Here is a 14537-nt window from a genome sequence, read left to right on the forward strand (position 1 = left end):
GTTCAGGAGTCGGGGCATTTGCGAGCTCAAAACACTACAGCTTTAAGAATTCCATGTCTGGAGTAGAACATGCTCCAAACTCGGAATTCTTGAACCCAGAGGGTTACTGCTCAAGAACATTCAGTAGCCAGAGCGCTCAGGAGGAGGAGCAAGTCCAGCTCCCAGAGTTCCACGTCTGAAGGGGAAAATGCCCCAAATGCACAATTCTTGAAGCTGTAATATGACAGCTCCTGAGCGCTCCAGCTCAAGAACATTCAGGAGCTCGGAGCACCATGAAGCAGAAGCATTCCGGCTCATCGAGTTCTGGGCTCTGGCTTCTGGATGCTTTGGCTCCCGGGAATTTGGGTTCCCCAGCACTCCGGCTCCCAAACGCACCTTCTTACAAACGTAGCAAAACATGCTCCGGACCAAGAATGTTCAGAGTCAAGTGTGGTCCAGCTCCCGAATGCTCCATCTCCCGAGCGCTCAGGCTCCAAGCGCTCCGGCTGCTTTTTTTCTCGGGGGATAATAAAACTCGGCTATCACAAGACTTGGAACCTCCATGAGGTCTGGTCTTTATAGTCCAAGCAGTCTGAAGCATTGAAGTTGAGTTTCCAGGATGAGGCAGCCGTCTGCTCTTTGTAATCCAGGCAGTCGGACGAGTTGAAGGCCAGTCCGGAGCCTCCGTAGGCCTGATGCGGGTGATGGTGATGGTGCGGGTGGTGGTGGTGGGGGTGTCCTGAGGACTGGCCGATGTGGTGGTGCGGGTGGGCCGACATGGATGAGGCGGCCATGGGGCTGAGCTGGTGGTGGTGGGAGTGCATGGGTGCCAGGTAGGAGCCGCAGTCCACGCCCCCAAAGTAGGAGCCGGAAGGAGCCGGGTAGCCCTGGCCGTAGCCCGCCGTCTGGTTGTAGGAGATCGGGTACGAGGTGGCGGCGGTGGCCGATCCCGACATGGAGCGCTGCATGCAGGAGGCGTTGGAGGGCGGGCCGGGTTCGGGGAGCGGGGCGGCCGAGGGGGCAGCGGCCGGAGCGGGGGCATTACCCGGGGAGATGGCGGGGCTCCAGATGGACGACACGGTGCTGATGGACGGAGCCGCGCTGCTGCTCAGCGCCGCCGCCGCGTGATTGGATGCCGCCGACGAGGATGAGGACGAACCCGTGCTGGAGACTGCGGGCGGCGTGAACTGACCGCTGCTCTCCGAACCCGTGCTCTCTCGCGCCGGGGACGATTTCTTCTTGGGGGGCCGCGCCTTGGCACCCCCGCCGCTCTGCTGCTGCTGACGACACTTGGCCCGACGGTTCTTGAACCACACCTGGAAACGCACACAACACCTTAACGCACTTTCTGCGTGGGGAAAATGAGGAGCAATTCCTTCACTAGAAACATTCTGGAACCAGTGGTTCTCAACCTGGGGTTCCCGGACTAACGGGGGTCTACTAGAGGGAGAGAGAGAATAGTAGAAGTGATGTCTTTAAAATAAGCACTTCTTTATTCCTCTGGCATTTAGAGGCTTACATGGACTAAGTCAGAAACCTCAACAACATTAAACTTTGCTTCTATCAATTTGGCTGTGTTTTATGATTGTTTTTTTAATGCCAATGTACTTTTTTTCATCCAATGTATAGTTCAATAATCAAATTGTGGAGAGAAGCCTGCAGCCGACATGGTTTATGCACTTATTCTTCTGGAAAGAATTTAGGGAATATTCATTACTTGAACACAACTTTTTCACGGATCCATTGAGCAGGTGTTTTGTTTTTTTTGTTGTCAGCTATGTACTTTTTTTTCCCCACCATCAAATGTGTTTTGCTTTTTCGACAGGTATTACAGGCCCTACAGCCTACTAAACACCTCGGCTTCAATTTGTGTGTTAAACCCTGCCAACCAACGAGACTACTCTCTGGAGAGAAGTCAGAAAAAAAAAAAACAGCACTGTTATGCAACATATCTTATTCATCTAGTGAGCTTTCATAATAACAATAATAATAAATAAATAATTTGTTGCACATTTATTTTTTTCCATCCAATATATATTTTCATTTTATATTTTTAGGGGAGTTCCTTGTATTCGGGTGCTCTTCGTGCACCTCAAGGCTTCATTTAGTCCTAAACCACATCACAAAACGTTTATTAAATTACCTTTTCCTTGTTGTTGATTTGGCACACTCTCATTGGCTGTTCTTTTTTTAATCAAATGTACATTTTAAAAATCAAATTGTGTGTTTTTTTTCTCCAACAGGAAATAGGAGGTTAAACCACCTGTGAGAACCACAAGGTTAAGTCTGTTCTTTGATTCAGCCTTGACAACAAAATTACCACCAGAAATCTTCTCTAGCACATTACTTCCTATTTTATGCATATAAATCTAAACAAATAATACCAATGCCAGCCAACTTAATTTATATGCATTTTATGAAGTTACACAGCCACATCGGTGCTGGTACAATACTGATATGTTAAATGTATCAAATAAATCCTTACACTTGACTGCAGGTTGTCTCTGAAAAATCATGAATGGTTTATATTTATGTGAGTCATAAATGACTGTTAATTCTCAATATCAGCTTACTGAGTATAATTAGATGAAAAAAAACGTGACGCCATTTTCTATTTGAATAATGGTACTTTTTTCAGACTTAAAATGGCGACACACAAGTTAGGTTCTTCTCACGAGTTCAAAACGTCGCTAATTGGGCCGATAAAAGTCAAGTGTGAACACTTAAACCAAAGTCATTGACGACACATGCGATTTGCTCCAAAGTGATTTGAAGTGACAACTGAATGTTATTAATGACCTCGTAAATCAACTTAGAGAGCCCGCCTGTTGGGCTAATGAATTAGCCCATTAGCTTCGAGCATCTTGATAGCATCTGGTCATTATTTATCCGGCTTCAAAAAAAAAAAAAGTGTCATGTGTGTTTTAAAGTGAGTGCGTGTGTGTGGTGGATGCGCCGACCTGGACGCGGGACTCTGGCAGGTTGATTTTGAGAGCCACCTCCTCCCGCATGAAGATGTCAGGGTAGCGGGTCTTGGCAAACAGAGCCTCCAGGACGTCGAGCTGAGATCGGGTGAATGTCGTCCGTTCACGACGCTGCTTCCTGGGCGTCGCTAACAATACAACATGGCACAGGTAAAGATCCCCACGAAGCCTAGTGTTAAAACTCACGTTTTTGTATGTTTGTTCTTTTTTTAAATTCGGACTAGCACAGGTAAAGATCCCCACGAAGCTTAAGTGTTAAAACTCAGGTTTTTGTATGTTTGTTCTTTTTTTAAATTCGGACTTTTTTTTAATCAGACGTGTGCTGAGAAGAACTTTCTTCAAGTGGACTTAATTTTAAAATTGCAACTAATAATACACACCGTAAAATTTCATTTTGATATTTTAGTCAAGCACTTACATCAACCAGAGCTGTTGGCATTGTTTCTTCAAACTATTCATGCGATTGTGTGATTTTTTTTTTTTTTTAGTTTTTACGTGGGGGGCATACAGTGCATCGATTTTTACAGCAACAATTTTTATGTATTTTTTTAAGATAAAGGTCCGGGACACAACTTTATAATCTATCTAACATTGAAAGTATTCAATGTATTGTTACAATAAAAATCAATGCAAAAGCCAAGCGAATGTGTGTGTTTGCTTTATAATACACTAAGAAACAAAGAACAAAAGCGAATTAGTACAACTTTTGTACTTTGAAAAAAATATATTTTAAATACTTTTTGAAAGCCAAAAACACGGGATAACCTTCATCGTGTGTACAAATAACGAATGTTTACGATTTTATGACACTAAAGATGAATAGAAAAGCCAAGAAATTGTGTTTTAGGCTTGATTATCAATAATCTAGGACGCTGACAATTGAAGACCCAATGAAATGACGTGTGTTAGGACTCGTAATTGTCAAGTTGTAAAGTCGTGTCTCTAATGGTGAGAACATGTAGTTTTGTACTGTTTTTCGTTCAGGAGTATTTTAAGGAAAAGATTAACTCTCGCACACTACCTTAATCACGATATCAAAGCTTTTTTTCAACCTATTCACTACTCTTGTGCCAATGCGCCATTTCACAATTTATTGCTCCCTGCTGCCGGGCCATCAGTAAACCAATTTCGTTTCTGCATTATTAAAGTGTTTTCATTTGATTGACACTACGTCGAATTTATTACCAATCAAAATGAACGGAAAAGCCTCGAAATCGTTTTAGTGTCAACAAATTAGCACTTACAATTGAGGAATCAATTAAAAAAAAAAGCGATCAAGTCTTCACCTTAACTCTCGAGTTACATTAGAGTACATGTATGGAACAAAGACACGTTAGTCCATAAGCAGAGAACTGTACATGTTCGCGCACGAGTCCAAAGCAAATTAATATTTAATAGTCGGCGCGTGACGTCACGGGGGAAACGAGAAACCGAGGAGCGTGCGTGTGTGCGTACCCGGGTAGCCCACGGAGGGGTGCAGCAGGTCCATGGCGGCTCCGCTCAGCCCCAGGCCGTTGACGGCGTAGGGAGGCTGCTTGAGGTAGGACATCATGCTACAGGCGCTCACTGTGGCGCCGCCCAGCTCGGCCCACTGGCTCGCCGCTCGGCCCCGGGGATGCTGCAGCTTGGCGGGACGCGAGGGCCCGAGGCGACTCGCTACGGGCGCCGCCACGGAAAAGGAAAAAAAAAAAAAACGGTCACAAACTTTCCTCCAGAAAGCCATTCGGGCTGGATCGTCACATTTTTACAGGCGGACTATTGGCACATTTTGGGGTCGGAAGTTGTCCTGACGGGAGTTGACTCTTATAAAGTTGGAATCTCAAAACATGTAGAAATATGACGGAGATAAAGTCAAATCTGTCTTCACCTGGGAACCTGATTCTGGAAAATCAGAGTGGGAATAGTTCCCAAAATGTCCAGAATGAGTTCAATATTTAAAAGTAGGAATGGTTTGAATCAGTCAATAAACCTGCAAGTAGGAGGTAAATGATTTTTTTCTTCGAAAATTTTGGAACCGATTTGTAAGAATTCACAAGATATCCCTTAAAAGGAGTTTAATCTTTAGAAGGTTTGGGTGGTTTGAACCAATCAAGATAAAAAAATAGGAGGTGAAATAAGCTCTTCTTTGGGAATTTTATTTTGAAAATGTGATTATGATAGTTTTAGGATTGTTTCAAAGATGCCCCCTAAACTCTGTTGACGTTTATGTAAATGTATTATTATTATTATACAAATAGTTTGAACTTCGGTGGTATGAATCTGATGAGAAATGTGGAAGGACGGAAAATATATATGTGTGTGTGTTGATTTGGGGATTGGAGTTTGAAAACCATTTATTTGGGGAATGAGGATCATGACCACGATGTCCCAAATTATCTGAATAGTGCCTTGAATCGTTTGAGAAACGTGGAAAGACAAAGGAGGCTATAATCTCTTTATTTGGGTCATTTATTTTGAAATTTGGGAAGATCCCCCATAAATAACACATCCATTTAGCAAGAAACCTGAAGGAGCCATTTAATTTGCTTTTGTGGGCATCATAAAATGTGGTGGTGGGCTGGCTCCAGCCCCCCAGCCATGAGTTTGACAACGATCTTGCTCATCACATTTAAATGTATCATGGAGCTCTTTTATTGGTGAGAATGTGTGTAAAATTTATAATTAAGTGCTTTTTACTGGTTAAATATTAATCACTAAAAAACAAATAAAAATTATACTTTTTTTGTCTGTCTGGCAAAACTCGCAAAACAAAAAGTGCAAGTGCTACTCTTAAAACTCGTGGGAAAAAAGTTCCTGTCAATAATCGTTATTATAAAGTGTTTAACTGCATTTCACAAGTTTTAAATATTTTTTTAAATCCAAAAGTAAGTGCAAAAACATGTCATACATTCTTTTTAACTGGGGGTTAATATTTAGTTGAAAATGAAAGGGTTAACTTTCATGGAATAAATGCACATGAATGCAGGTTTGCTTGTTTTTTTAAGTTCGCATGAGCAAAACATTGCATACGTTGTGAAGAAAAATCACAGCTCATTATTTTCTTAGCAGTGTTTGAAATTATATCGATTCTAATTCGATCAAGGCAGTCACGGGAACCTATTCAGTGCTAGCTCACGCGTGTTTATTTAAAAAAATTATCTAGTCGGGGGGGGGACGCTAAATAAATATTTGATTAAATCAGTGAATGATATTTGAGATCATTTTAAAAATCATTAAATAGTGATACATTATTTGCTCAATGTTTGAAGAAGAAATTCAGGAGATTCGGGGAGGAAAAAAAGTCCAACGATTTGTTTTTTTTTTTGGCGGGGGGCAGCCAATGAGAAATTGTCATTTTGCTTGCTTGGGATCGTTTGCCATCAAAACTGCGTTGAATTCTCTCGACGAGGGCGGACGTGTATTGCGCTCAAAAGCAGACAAGAAAACATCTGCGTGCAAATGAGGCTTCCCCGCCCCACGGCACCCCCCGCCGGTCCCCCATTCCAATTTAGCATTCTTATCAGCCAGCAAACAATTGAAAACAATTCCAAAAACAATTAACCACCGCTCATTATCGTTTGCAGCAACTCAGCTTCCACACTTTAATTGACCACAAAAAAAAAAGTTGTGACCCAAAAACTTTCATCTTTTCAAAATGATCCATTGCACCTATACGTAAATGTCAGTGGGGTTTTTTTTTTCATTAAAATAATGTATGCACAGTTTTTATAAGACTGTTTTTGTCATGGCTTTTGCAGTTGTTTTGTTTTGTTTTTTTAACTGGAGGCCCAGGACACGTCATTGACTACATTCACAATAATGTTGGGGAAATGCTAATTTATAATTTAAAAGAAATTCAACGAAAAGCCATAAAATGGTCTGTATTTGGCGTTTTTGCTTTTTATGCTAAACGGCGACGAAATAATATTTCAATTATCTTTAAAAAATGGGTAAGGGCTGATTTTGTGTGCAATAACAAAATGCAAAACCAAGGACACATTTGGATGACATGACCAGAAAATGAACTTGGGTACCGTTTTTTTTTCCTGACACAAGCTTATCAATAAAATTAAGATGAGCGGAGAACCAATAATAAAGAAATAAGAAAAATGTGAGATGAACAATTAACTAAACCGCATTTGGGAAAAAAAATGTGCAGAAAAGGAATTTATGAAAATGACGTTATACAATGAAAATATAGAGACAAAAAAGCCAATTGTGTGTGTTTTTGCTAGATAATCGTTTCAATTCTGATCAACTGAGACCCAACAATAAACATGTTTTCTTTTTTTTAAGATGAGTTCAAAGCCATTTTGTCATGTACTGTGCTACTTTTGTTGTGTAAATGACACTTTTTTTCTTGTTGTCCTTTTTTTCCATGAGCTTAAAGCTCGTAACTTAACTTTAATGACGATCATGTTGAACGAAAATATTTTACATTTACATTTACAAGAGATTTTTTAAAACGTATTTTTCAACAAAAGTTCGTAAAAAGTCATCAAACTCGCAGTCACCTTGTGTATCTCCTGTCTTTCTTTCTCCTTCCCAACAAATGAAATGAATTCAAAGTATCCAAATGCAGCAACGGGAAGTAGGAAAGGACGCAAGCCGCCTACAGTCGCTCTCCTTCGGCTTGAAAAGCACTCGACATGTCGGCTGACAAAAGCTATGGAAGAGACTCCGGTGGGGCTCCGGCGTTGGCGGGTCCTTCTTCGTCCCGGGGCAGAGTAGTGTCGCGTATATGGGTTACGGTTGTAGTGTGTGTGCGGAGCTTTTGGTGAAGCTAATGGAGGCCTTCCAACAGCCCAGTGCCTCTAAGAGAACGCTGACACCTGCCGGGCCCGCCTCCGATAGCCAATGGGAGCACCGCTTTTGCATGAGAGATGGGCGTAGCGGCCAATAAGAGAGTAGAGAGACGCAGGGACACACGCCCATTTCACCCTCTCTCTCTCTTTTTTTCCCTCTCGTTCTTCTCCCTTCTTTCCTCTGAAGGCCTCCTCTGCTTGTTTTCGTTTAAAAACATAAAACTGTAGGATTGCCAAAAATGTAAAACCATGAAAAGATTTCAGTTCTTTATTGTTCAAGAAAGAGTTTTAAAATGTTATTCTTTAGTTTTATTTAACTTTTAGACGTGGTAAAATCGGACAGTTTCTCTTCATTTGGAGGTCTTCTATTTTTCTCCAGGATTAAGTCATTTTTTGTTGTTTTTAAATTTTTGGAAGGATTTGACATCCAAATGCTTGTTCAGTACTCAAGATTTTTCTTTTATTTAACGAAAGTTCCCGCACATATTATTGCTAAAAAAGAAAAAAAAACAATTTAAAAATAGTAAAAATGCTCGGTTTTATTGAAAGCATTACATTTTTGGTTAATACGGAATAATTTAACGATAATATAATTAAGCAGGTGCAATGTGGTGTCAAACGAATTTCTTTCATTTTCATTAAGCTCTAACATACGCCTGGCTTTTGGTAGTGAGTCTTTCCCGTCTAAAAATGAAATAAACATTAAATGAATGTTTTGGAGTTTATTTTTTTACATCCGCAACACACACAACGAGGAGCACACACAACACACTCACATGCACGTAAATACACTCCGGCCAGCCTCATGAATATTAATGAGTTCTAATCCCCATTTAGAATTACATTTGAGGACGTAAAGTTGAATAATAAGGGAGCACCTTCACCGCAAATCAAACGCACACACACACACTTTATGATAAATAGAAATATTTCATAGTAGAAGCAGGAGCGAGGTTGTTTTTGAAATTAGTTTGGAATTCTGTAGAAGACCCCCCTAAATTGCCTGATTAAAAAAAAAAACAGGCAGCGTGAGAACGCCTGCTTTATTTGTGGAAATGATGCAAAAAGAAAGCAGAAGGAATTAAAGTTGCTCCTTTTTTTCTAGTCATCTACTACAAGTATCAAGCAATCAGGCATCTCTTTTTTTTTTGGTCCCGAAGATTATTTGTCTAATCCCAAATTGTGCTTGAATTCCTTTCTGAGCCGCTAAAACTCAGGATTAAGGCGGCCAGGAGAAGGAGGAGGGAAAAGTTGCTCCCTCCATCCCTCCTTCATCCATCTATACTTCCATAAATCCATCCGCAGGATGGAGCAGCACCAGTGCAGTGGACGCGGTCGTGGACGTGGGGCCTATGGATGTGTTGATATGGATTCTTTTTACTCGTACGAGAGGATTTTTTTTTTTTTTTTTTGAGATTTCAATAATGGCTGGTAAGGATTCTTTATTCTTTGATAAATGTGCGTGGAAATTAATTAATTCATACAAAACTTTACAAAATATTAAAAATATAATTTAAATCATATAATCGTGTCATTGTGCAATAAAATAGGAGACGGAAGAAAAATATTTTGACAGCGTCATCCGAGTCGACAATCAAAAAAGAGCCCTCCCCCCTCAACTGTCCCATTTTAATTCATCTATTCTATTAATTTTAATCCCTGATGTGACAAGTGTAATAAAACAAAGTCAAGTGGGGCTGATTAATAATGTGAAAGTTAGAGGAAGAGGAGGAGTAGGAGGAAGAAGAGGTGTGCTGTCACTCTTCATTTGTTCGCCTTCCTTACGAGAGACACGGAGGGAGGGGGTGAATCAAGAGTGGGACGAGGCCGCCACGCAGCGCCTCCTCGCCAGCTACGCTTCCGCCAGCGTGCCGCTGTGGAGCACCGGAGCTGTGGAAGTCTCGCGAAGATTTTAGATTTTTTTTTTTCATGAAAAATTTGGAGATGGTGCAATTGACGATGACCCGCATGCTCAATCAAAGTGAATTAATTCCACGAGTTAACTCGCTGGGGAATTAAACAGCATGGGGAAAAATTGAGTTGATCCTTGTGCTCAGTGGACCACTTTTAACAATTACACACAATAAATCTTAAAAAGAATAAAGGTTTGTTCCATTATTTCAGTTTTAGTCAGAATTCAACGAATAAAAATGTTTCAACCACCATTTTACAAAAAAAAAGTTTTCAAGAAACCCACCCTTTTTCTTACAGAACATGTAAAAACCTTGAGCAAAACAATTTTAATAGCAAAAAAAAAAAGTCTGGAAGCAACTCTAAGTGGAGTATGAAATGTACAAGGACTTTATTGAAGGTTGGTCTTGAAGCCAGTGGAATAAATAAAAGTGGAAATGTGAGAGCTCATAGAAGAAGATGCACGTGGAAGCAAACCTCAATAAATAGGAATTCAAACAGGAAAACAAAGTGATAGTAGTTTTACATACAAGCAGCTTATAGGACAATAAATAAGACTTTTTTTTTACTTTGACTGCATGACTCTTTGAGAGAAAAAAGCATATTCTTGCAAGCTTTTATGAGGAAAATATACAGAAAAGTTTCGTGAGAAAAAAAAGTTTTCTTTTTTGGTAAACTGCATTCAAGCAAAAGAAAAAAAATAAGAACAAGTAGTTATGGACAATTTAAGATTTTTTTTTTACAGTAAAAAGATGCAAAGTGAATGAAATAAAAGATACAAACAATTTTTTGGCCTCTTTTTTTGATTTTGAAAAACTCCACCTGCTCACTGTCCAAAATCAGAAATCAAACCAAAACATCAGACATTTTTGTACCTGGACCGTTTCCGTTTACATCACAATACCCATAAAAATCCCCGTAAAAGTACCGCTTTTAAAGCATGAAAATGGTAAAACCACCAAACAAGGTGACATGACGCCACGCGTACAATCCTTTTGTTCGTGTTGCTCTTGACGTTGTTGTGTTGTCACTGAAGGATGCACTTCTCCTCTTTCTTGGCCATCTTGCCTTTGTTTTGCTCCAGCGTCCTCTCCAGGTGCTCATCCTCCTCCTCGGCCCTATGATTGACACAAAGAGCAACATCAAAAAATGGCAAAAAAAAACAGCAAAAATTAAGGTTGATGCCAAAACAACCCCCCCCCCCAAAAAAATCAAAATTACATGAAAAGCATCAAAATAATGTCAAAAAAAGAAAATCAAAAGAACATAAGGATTAAAAAAACAAAACAGGTAAACAAAAAATGATTTGAATTGGAAAATCAATTTTTGATTTGGATTTCAAAGATGTGAGTGCATCAAATTGAACCAAATCCAATTGTTCCACTTTAAAATACATCGACAAACTTATCGAATCGTCTTTCGTTGGCGAAACCTGCTATAGGAAGGACAACAAGACACTGAATGCATCATACCCTCTCGAACTCAGCCGTCTCGAATCGAATCGTAATGCAACTGAATCAACCCGAATCGACTCATCTCACAATAAAGCTTCCTTCAATCATAAACGCGATTTTGCTATTTGGCTTACAACAAACTGCAAATTTAGCGCAGCGGCGACCTCTTCCAAGTCGGTGTGGCAACGATAAGACCCATCAACGACCATATTCCTCAAATGGCGTCTGTCCCTAAGATGAGCGGTAGAAGACAAAAATAAATGCCTCCCTTGAATCAACGCAACGGCTCTTGTAAATAAATGACTCTCTTTTGCACCCTCAGAAGAAAGGTTTATTCGTTCATCGACGACAGATTACGCTTCGTTTTGTTTTTCCGAAATGCGATTTCTTTTTCTGGCATGAAAAAGAGACCCATTTATTTGAGGCAGGCATTTGTTCTTGGTGTAATTTCATGCAGATGCCTGCCATTAATGTGAGGGACACACTATTTGAGGAAATAACATGTACCGCGCTCCCTATAGTAGCAAGAAATCATTTCAAGGACTTGTTTATTGATCAATCGTCACTTTTGTAAACAAAGAGGTGAGAGCACCCCAGTACTCTCGACACTGATCTCTCGAGTCTTGACAGGAAAGAGGGCCCCCCCCCACCCATGTCGTCAAGGTACTTCTAATCGCCTCCCCTAGGAATGACTTTTTTTCATCGCTTAGGAGATGCTGCTGCTGGTTGATGATGATGATGTTAGCATTTGGTATCAGAGCAGGGCTAGCGTGCGCCTGCGACTTACTCTTTCTCCTGGGCGTCCAGGTCCCGGACCAGGGCATCCCGTTTGTTGACCAGAAGGACCAGCTCGTCCAGCAGTAGCTGTTCACGACGCTTCTGGGCTTCCGTCTTCTGCCAGTCTGAGGGCATAAAAAGCAACAAGAACCACAATGACAAACTGTCAACAAGAGGCAGCGTTTTTTTTTTCTCTCCCTCAAACGTCACATTTGCGGGGTGGCTCGAAAAGCTCGGACATCAAGAAAAGTGGATTAGTTGGGGTTGAACTGCATGAGGACGTTTGACCAAAGGGAAACTAGGAGGGTGAAATGTTGAAACGTCAAAGGGAACGACAACTACCCATTTGCAGGGCTACAGTTTAAATGTGGTTTAATATTTGCACATTTTTTCAATCCAATATTGTTTTTATTTTTTTCAATAACCCCCGCCGGCCCCAACATACCATAGGAAGGCATTTATTTAAGAGAGGTGTTTATTTTTGTCAATTTATTTGAGCACAAATTGTCTTTAGTTGCGAATGAAAAAAACCCCCCAACATTTTTGTATTTTTTTTTCCATTGAGTGCTACAGTATTTTGTGGAAGGATGGATTCTAATATGGCACCCTTTCTTTAAGTCCAATGTTCTACTAGTGAACTTTTCCATCTTGTCTTTACGCATTCTTTGTTACGTTTTCGTCGTGATGTGGAAAATTGAGCCATTTTTATTGATGTCAATTTATTTTGGGATGAATTGAATTGAGTTGCTGCTACTTTGAGGGACTGTCATTTTTCGTCTGAAAGTTTGGAGTTCAAATTTCTGTGTGTAATATTTGTGTTTTTTTGGGTAGTATTTTCAAAATATGTTTTATATCTATATAGTTTGGTACGTTTTAAAGCAATATATATATATATATATATTTTTTAATTTCTGAAACAGTAATTTTTTTTCTCATATTTAGGAAATTTTCTTCACATTACCTTTGTATTTTCTTTGCATTTTATTTTTTTTCCCCTCATGGGAAAACGGGAAGCATTTATGTAAGGGGGCATTTATTTTTGTCAAATTATTTTTGGCACAAATTGTATTTAATTGCCAATAATTTCAAGGATGGTCTTTAGGTGACTTAAAAACATCAGAGCACAGAATTATTTTTCACAAGGTTTGGCTTTTTCAAGTGCCAAAAAGTGTTGGGAGTGCAAGGAAGAAGTTTCTCGAATTGATGTACATGACTGAGTCATCACCAACGACATGCTGATCATGTGCCACTTTTTGTAAACAAGCAACCAAACAAAAAGGTGGGGGCACCCCCCACCCCCCATCCCTCCTGACTCCGGTTTCCAGAGTCTGAACAGGAAGGGGCCCCCACGGGCTCTCACAGGGGTTCAGGTAGGACCCCCAACCAAATCCCCATCCGCTTGCCCCAGGAGGAGGAGGAGGACGGGGGTGGGGCGTCCACGGGGGCTCACATCCGCCCCAGGTGCCAGTGCCCCGCCTCGCCATTCTAATCATTCGAGGCGCTAATTAAAACATTTGATTGGCTCACAAAAAATTCCCATTGGCAGACAACTTGAACGTCAGCACCTCGCCTCCCATTTATATTTCAAGACATATTGATTGAGCAATTCATGTATCCAACATGATTAAAAATAAACGGGTTGTGTTGATTGTTGCCTCTGTGTGTGTGTGTGTGTGTGTGTGTCCAAAAAGGTCTGAGCCGACTCCTGATTGGTCCTTGTCATCACTTTGAAGTGGAGGACTGAGCGAAATGAACACAGTTCCAATATTTGTCCTCTTGCTTGCCACCCCCCCACCAAAAAAAAACCCCAAAACCAAAAAAACCCACAATTTACTCTGAAGGGAGAAATGTAAACCCCACAGTAAACCCTACAGCGATTTTGTGCAAATGTGTCCGTTCTCCTCCACAATCCACGGCCAGTATGCCAAACGGTGACAAATGAACCCCCTAAACTGCACAATTTATGTTTAAAGAAAGAAAAAGAACAAATCAAGAGTACGTTGTGTCGAAAAAAAAAGTTCTGTGATACTCAGTTCTCATCGGGTCAATGCATCTTCGACCCAGCAATCCAAAATCAGTGAGGCCATCCCACAACATGGTGAAAAAGGTCCGTCGCACGGCACGTTTTCTCAAATTTTGGGCAGTTTTTCCCTCTATATTTAAAAAGACAAAGTCGTGTAGAAAGAGGAATAGTTTACAGGTGTTCGGTGGCCATTCTCAGCTAGATTGTGTCCAATATACCCAAATGCTCAGCAACAAAGTTGCCTCACAACACGGTGGTACAGAAAGTTTAAAACAATCAGACCCAAAAAAAAAAAAAAAAAAAACCCACAAAAAACCAAAAACCTTCCCACAAGAACAAGAGAGGAATGCTGAAAAAAAAATCATCTTCAGAGCTCCTTCTCAGCCCCGAAGGTGGTGCGTGCAGCTTAGTGTGTGTGTGTGTGTGTGTGTGTTGGGGAGGGAAAGATCAGGGTTGGGGGCATGGTGCTGTCAATCAAACATCTCTCGGTCCCGCCCCCCTCATTAGGAAGGTAAACAATAAAGAGAGGAGATGAGAGATGTGAGCAGAGCAGGCTGGGTAAGGAGACACCCGCCAAGGAACACAACACCCTGCAGACGTTATGCAGCAACCCCCCCACCCCCCA

At 40.9% G+C, this 14537-nt stretch overlaps 2 protein-coding genes across 4 annotated transcripts in view; both read right to left on the reverse strand.

Annotated features, from left to right (window-relative positions):
• Window positions 1-499: 499 nt before the first annotated feature.
• otx1 (orthodenticle homeobox 1) lies at window positions 500-8144 on the reverse strand. Its single transcript, XM_019888089.1, has 4 exons — window positions 7457-8144; window positions 4419-4619; window positions 2940-3091; window positions 500-1295 (listed from the first exon to the last, which is right to left on the reverse strand). Exons 2-4 carry the CDS (start codon window positions 4513-4515, stop codon window positions 522-524), a joined length of 1023 nt encoding a protein of 340 aa, XP_019743648.1. The 5' UTR covers window positions 4516-4619; window positions 7457-8144; the 3' UTR covers window positions 500-521.
• Window positions 8145-10025: 1881 nt separating this feature from the next.
• ehbp1 (EH domain binding protein 1) overlaps window positions 10026-14537 on the reverse strand; it is a 110967-nt gene continuing 106455 nt past the window's right edge. For all 3 annotated transcript variants that reach the window (XM_019888095.1, XM_019888096.1, XM_019888097.1), the window contains 2 exons: window positions 11900-12014; window positions 10026-10776 (listed from right to left, as the gene is read on the reverse strand). In XM_019888095.1, coding sequence (XP_019743654.1) covers window positions 10686-10776; window positions 11900-12014 — 206 coding nt within the window. In that variant the 3' untranslated portion in view covers window positions 10026-10685. The remainder of the gene's footprint in view (window positions 10777-11899; window positions 12015-14537) is intronic.

The sequence above is a fragment of the Hippocampus comes genome, unplaced genomic scaffold (genome assembly GCF_001891065.2).
Source record: "Hippocampus comes isolate QL1 unplaced genomic scaffold, H_comes_QL1_v1.1 scaffold136, whole genome shotgun sequence".
Classification (NCBI taxonomy): Eukaryota; Metazoa; Chordata; class Actinopteri; order Syngnathiformes; family Syngnathidae; genus Hippocampus; species Hippocampus comes.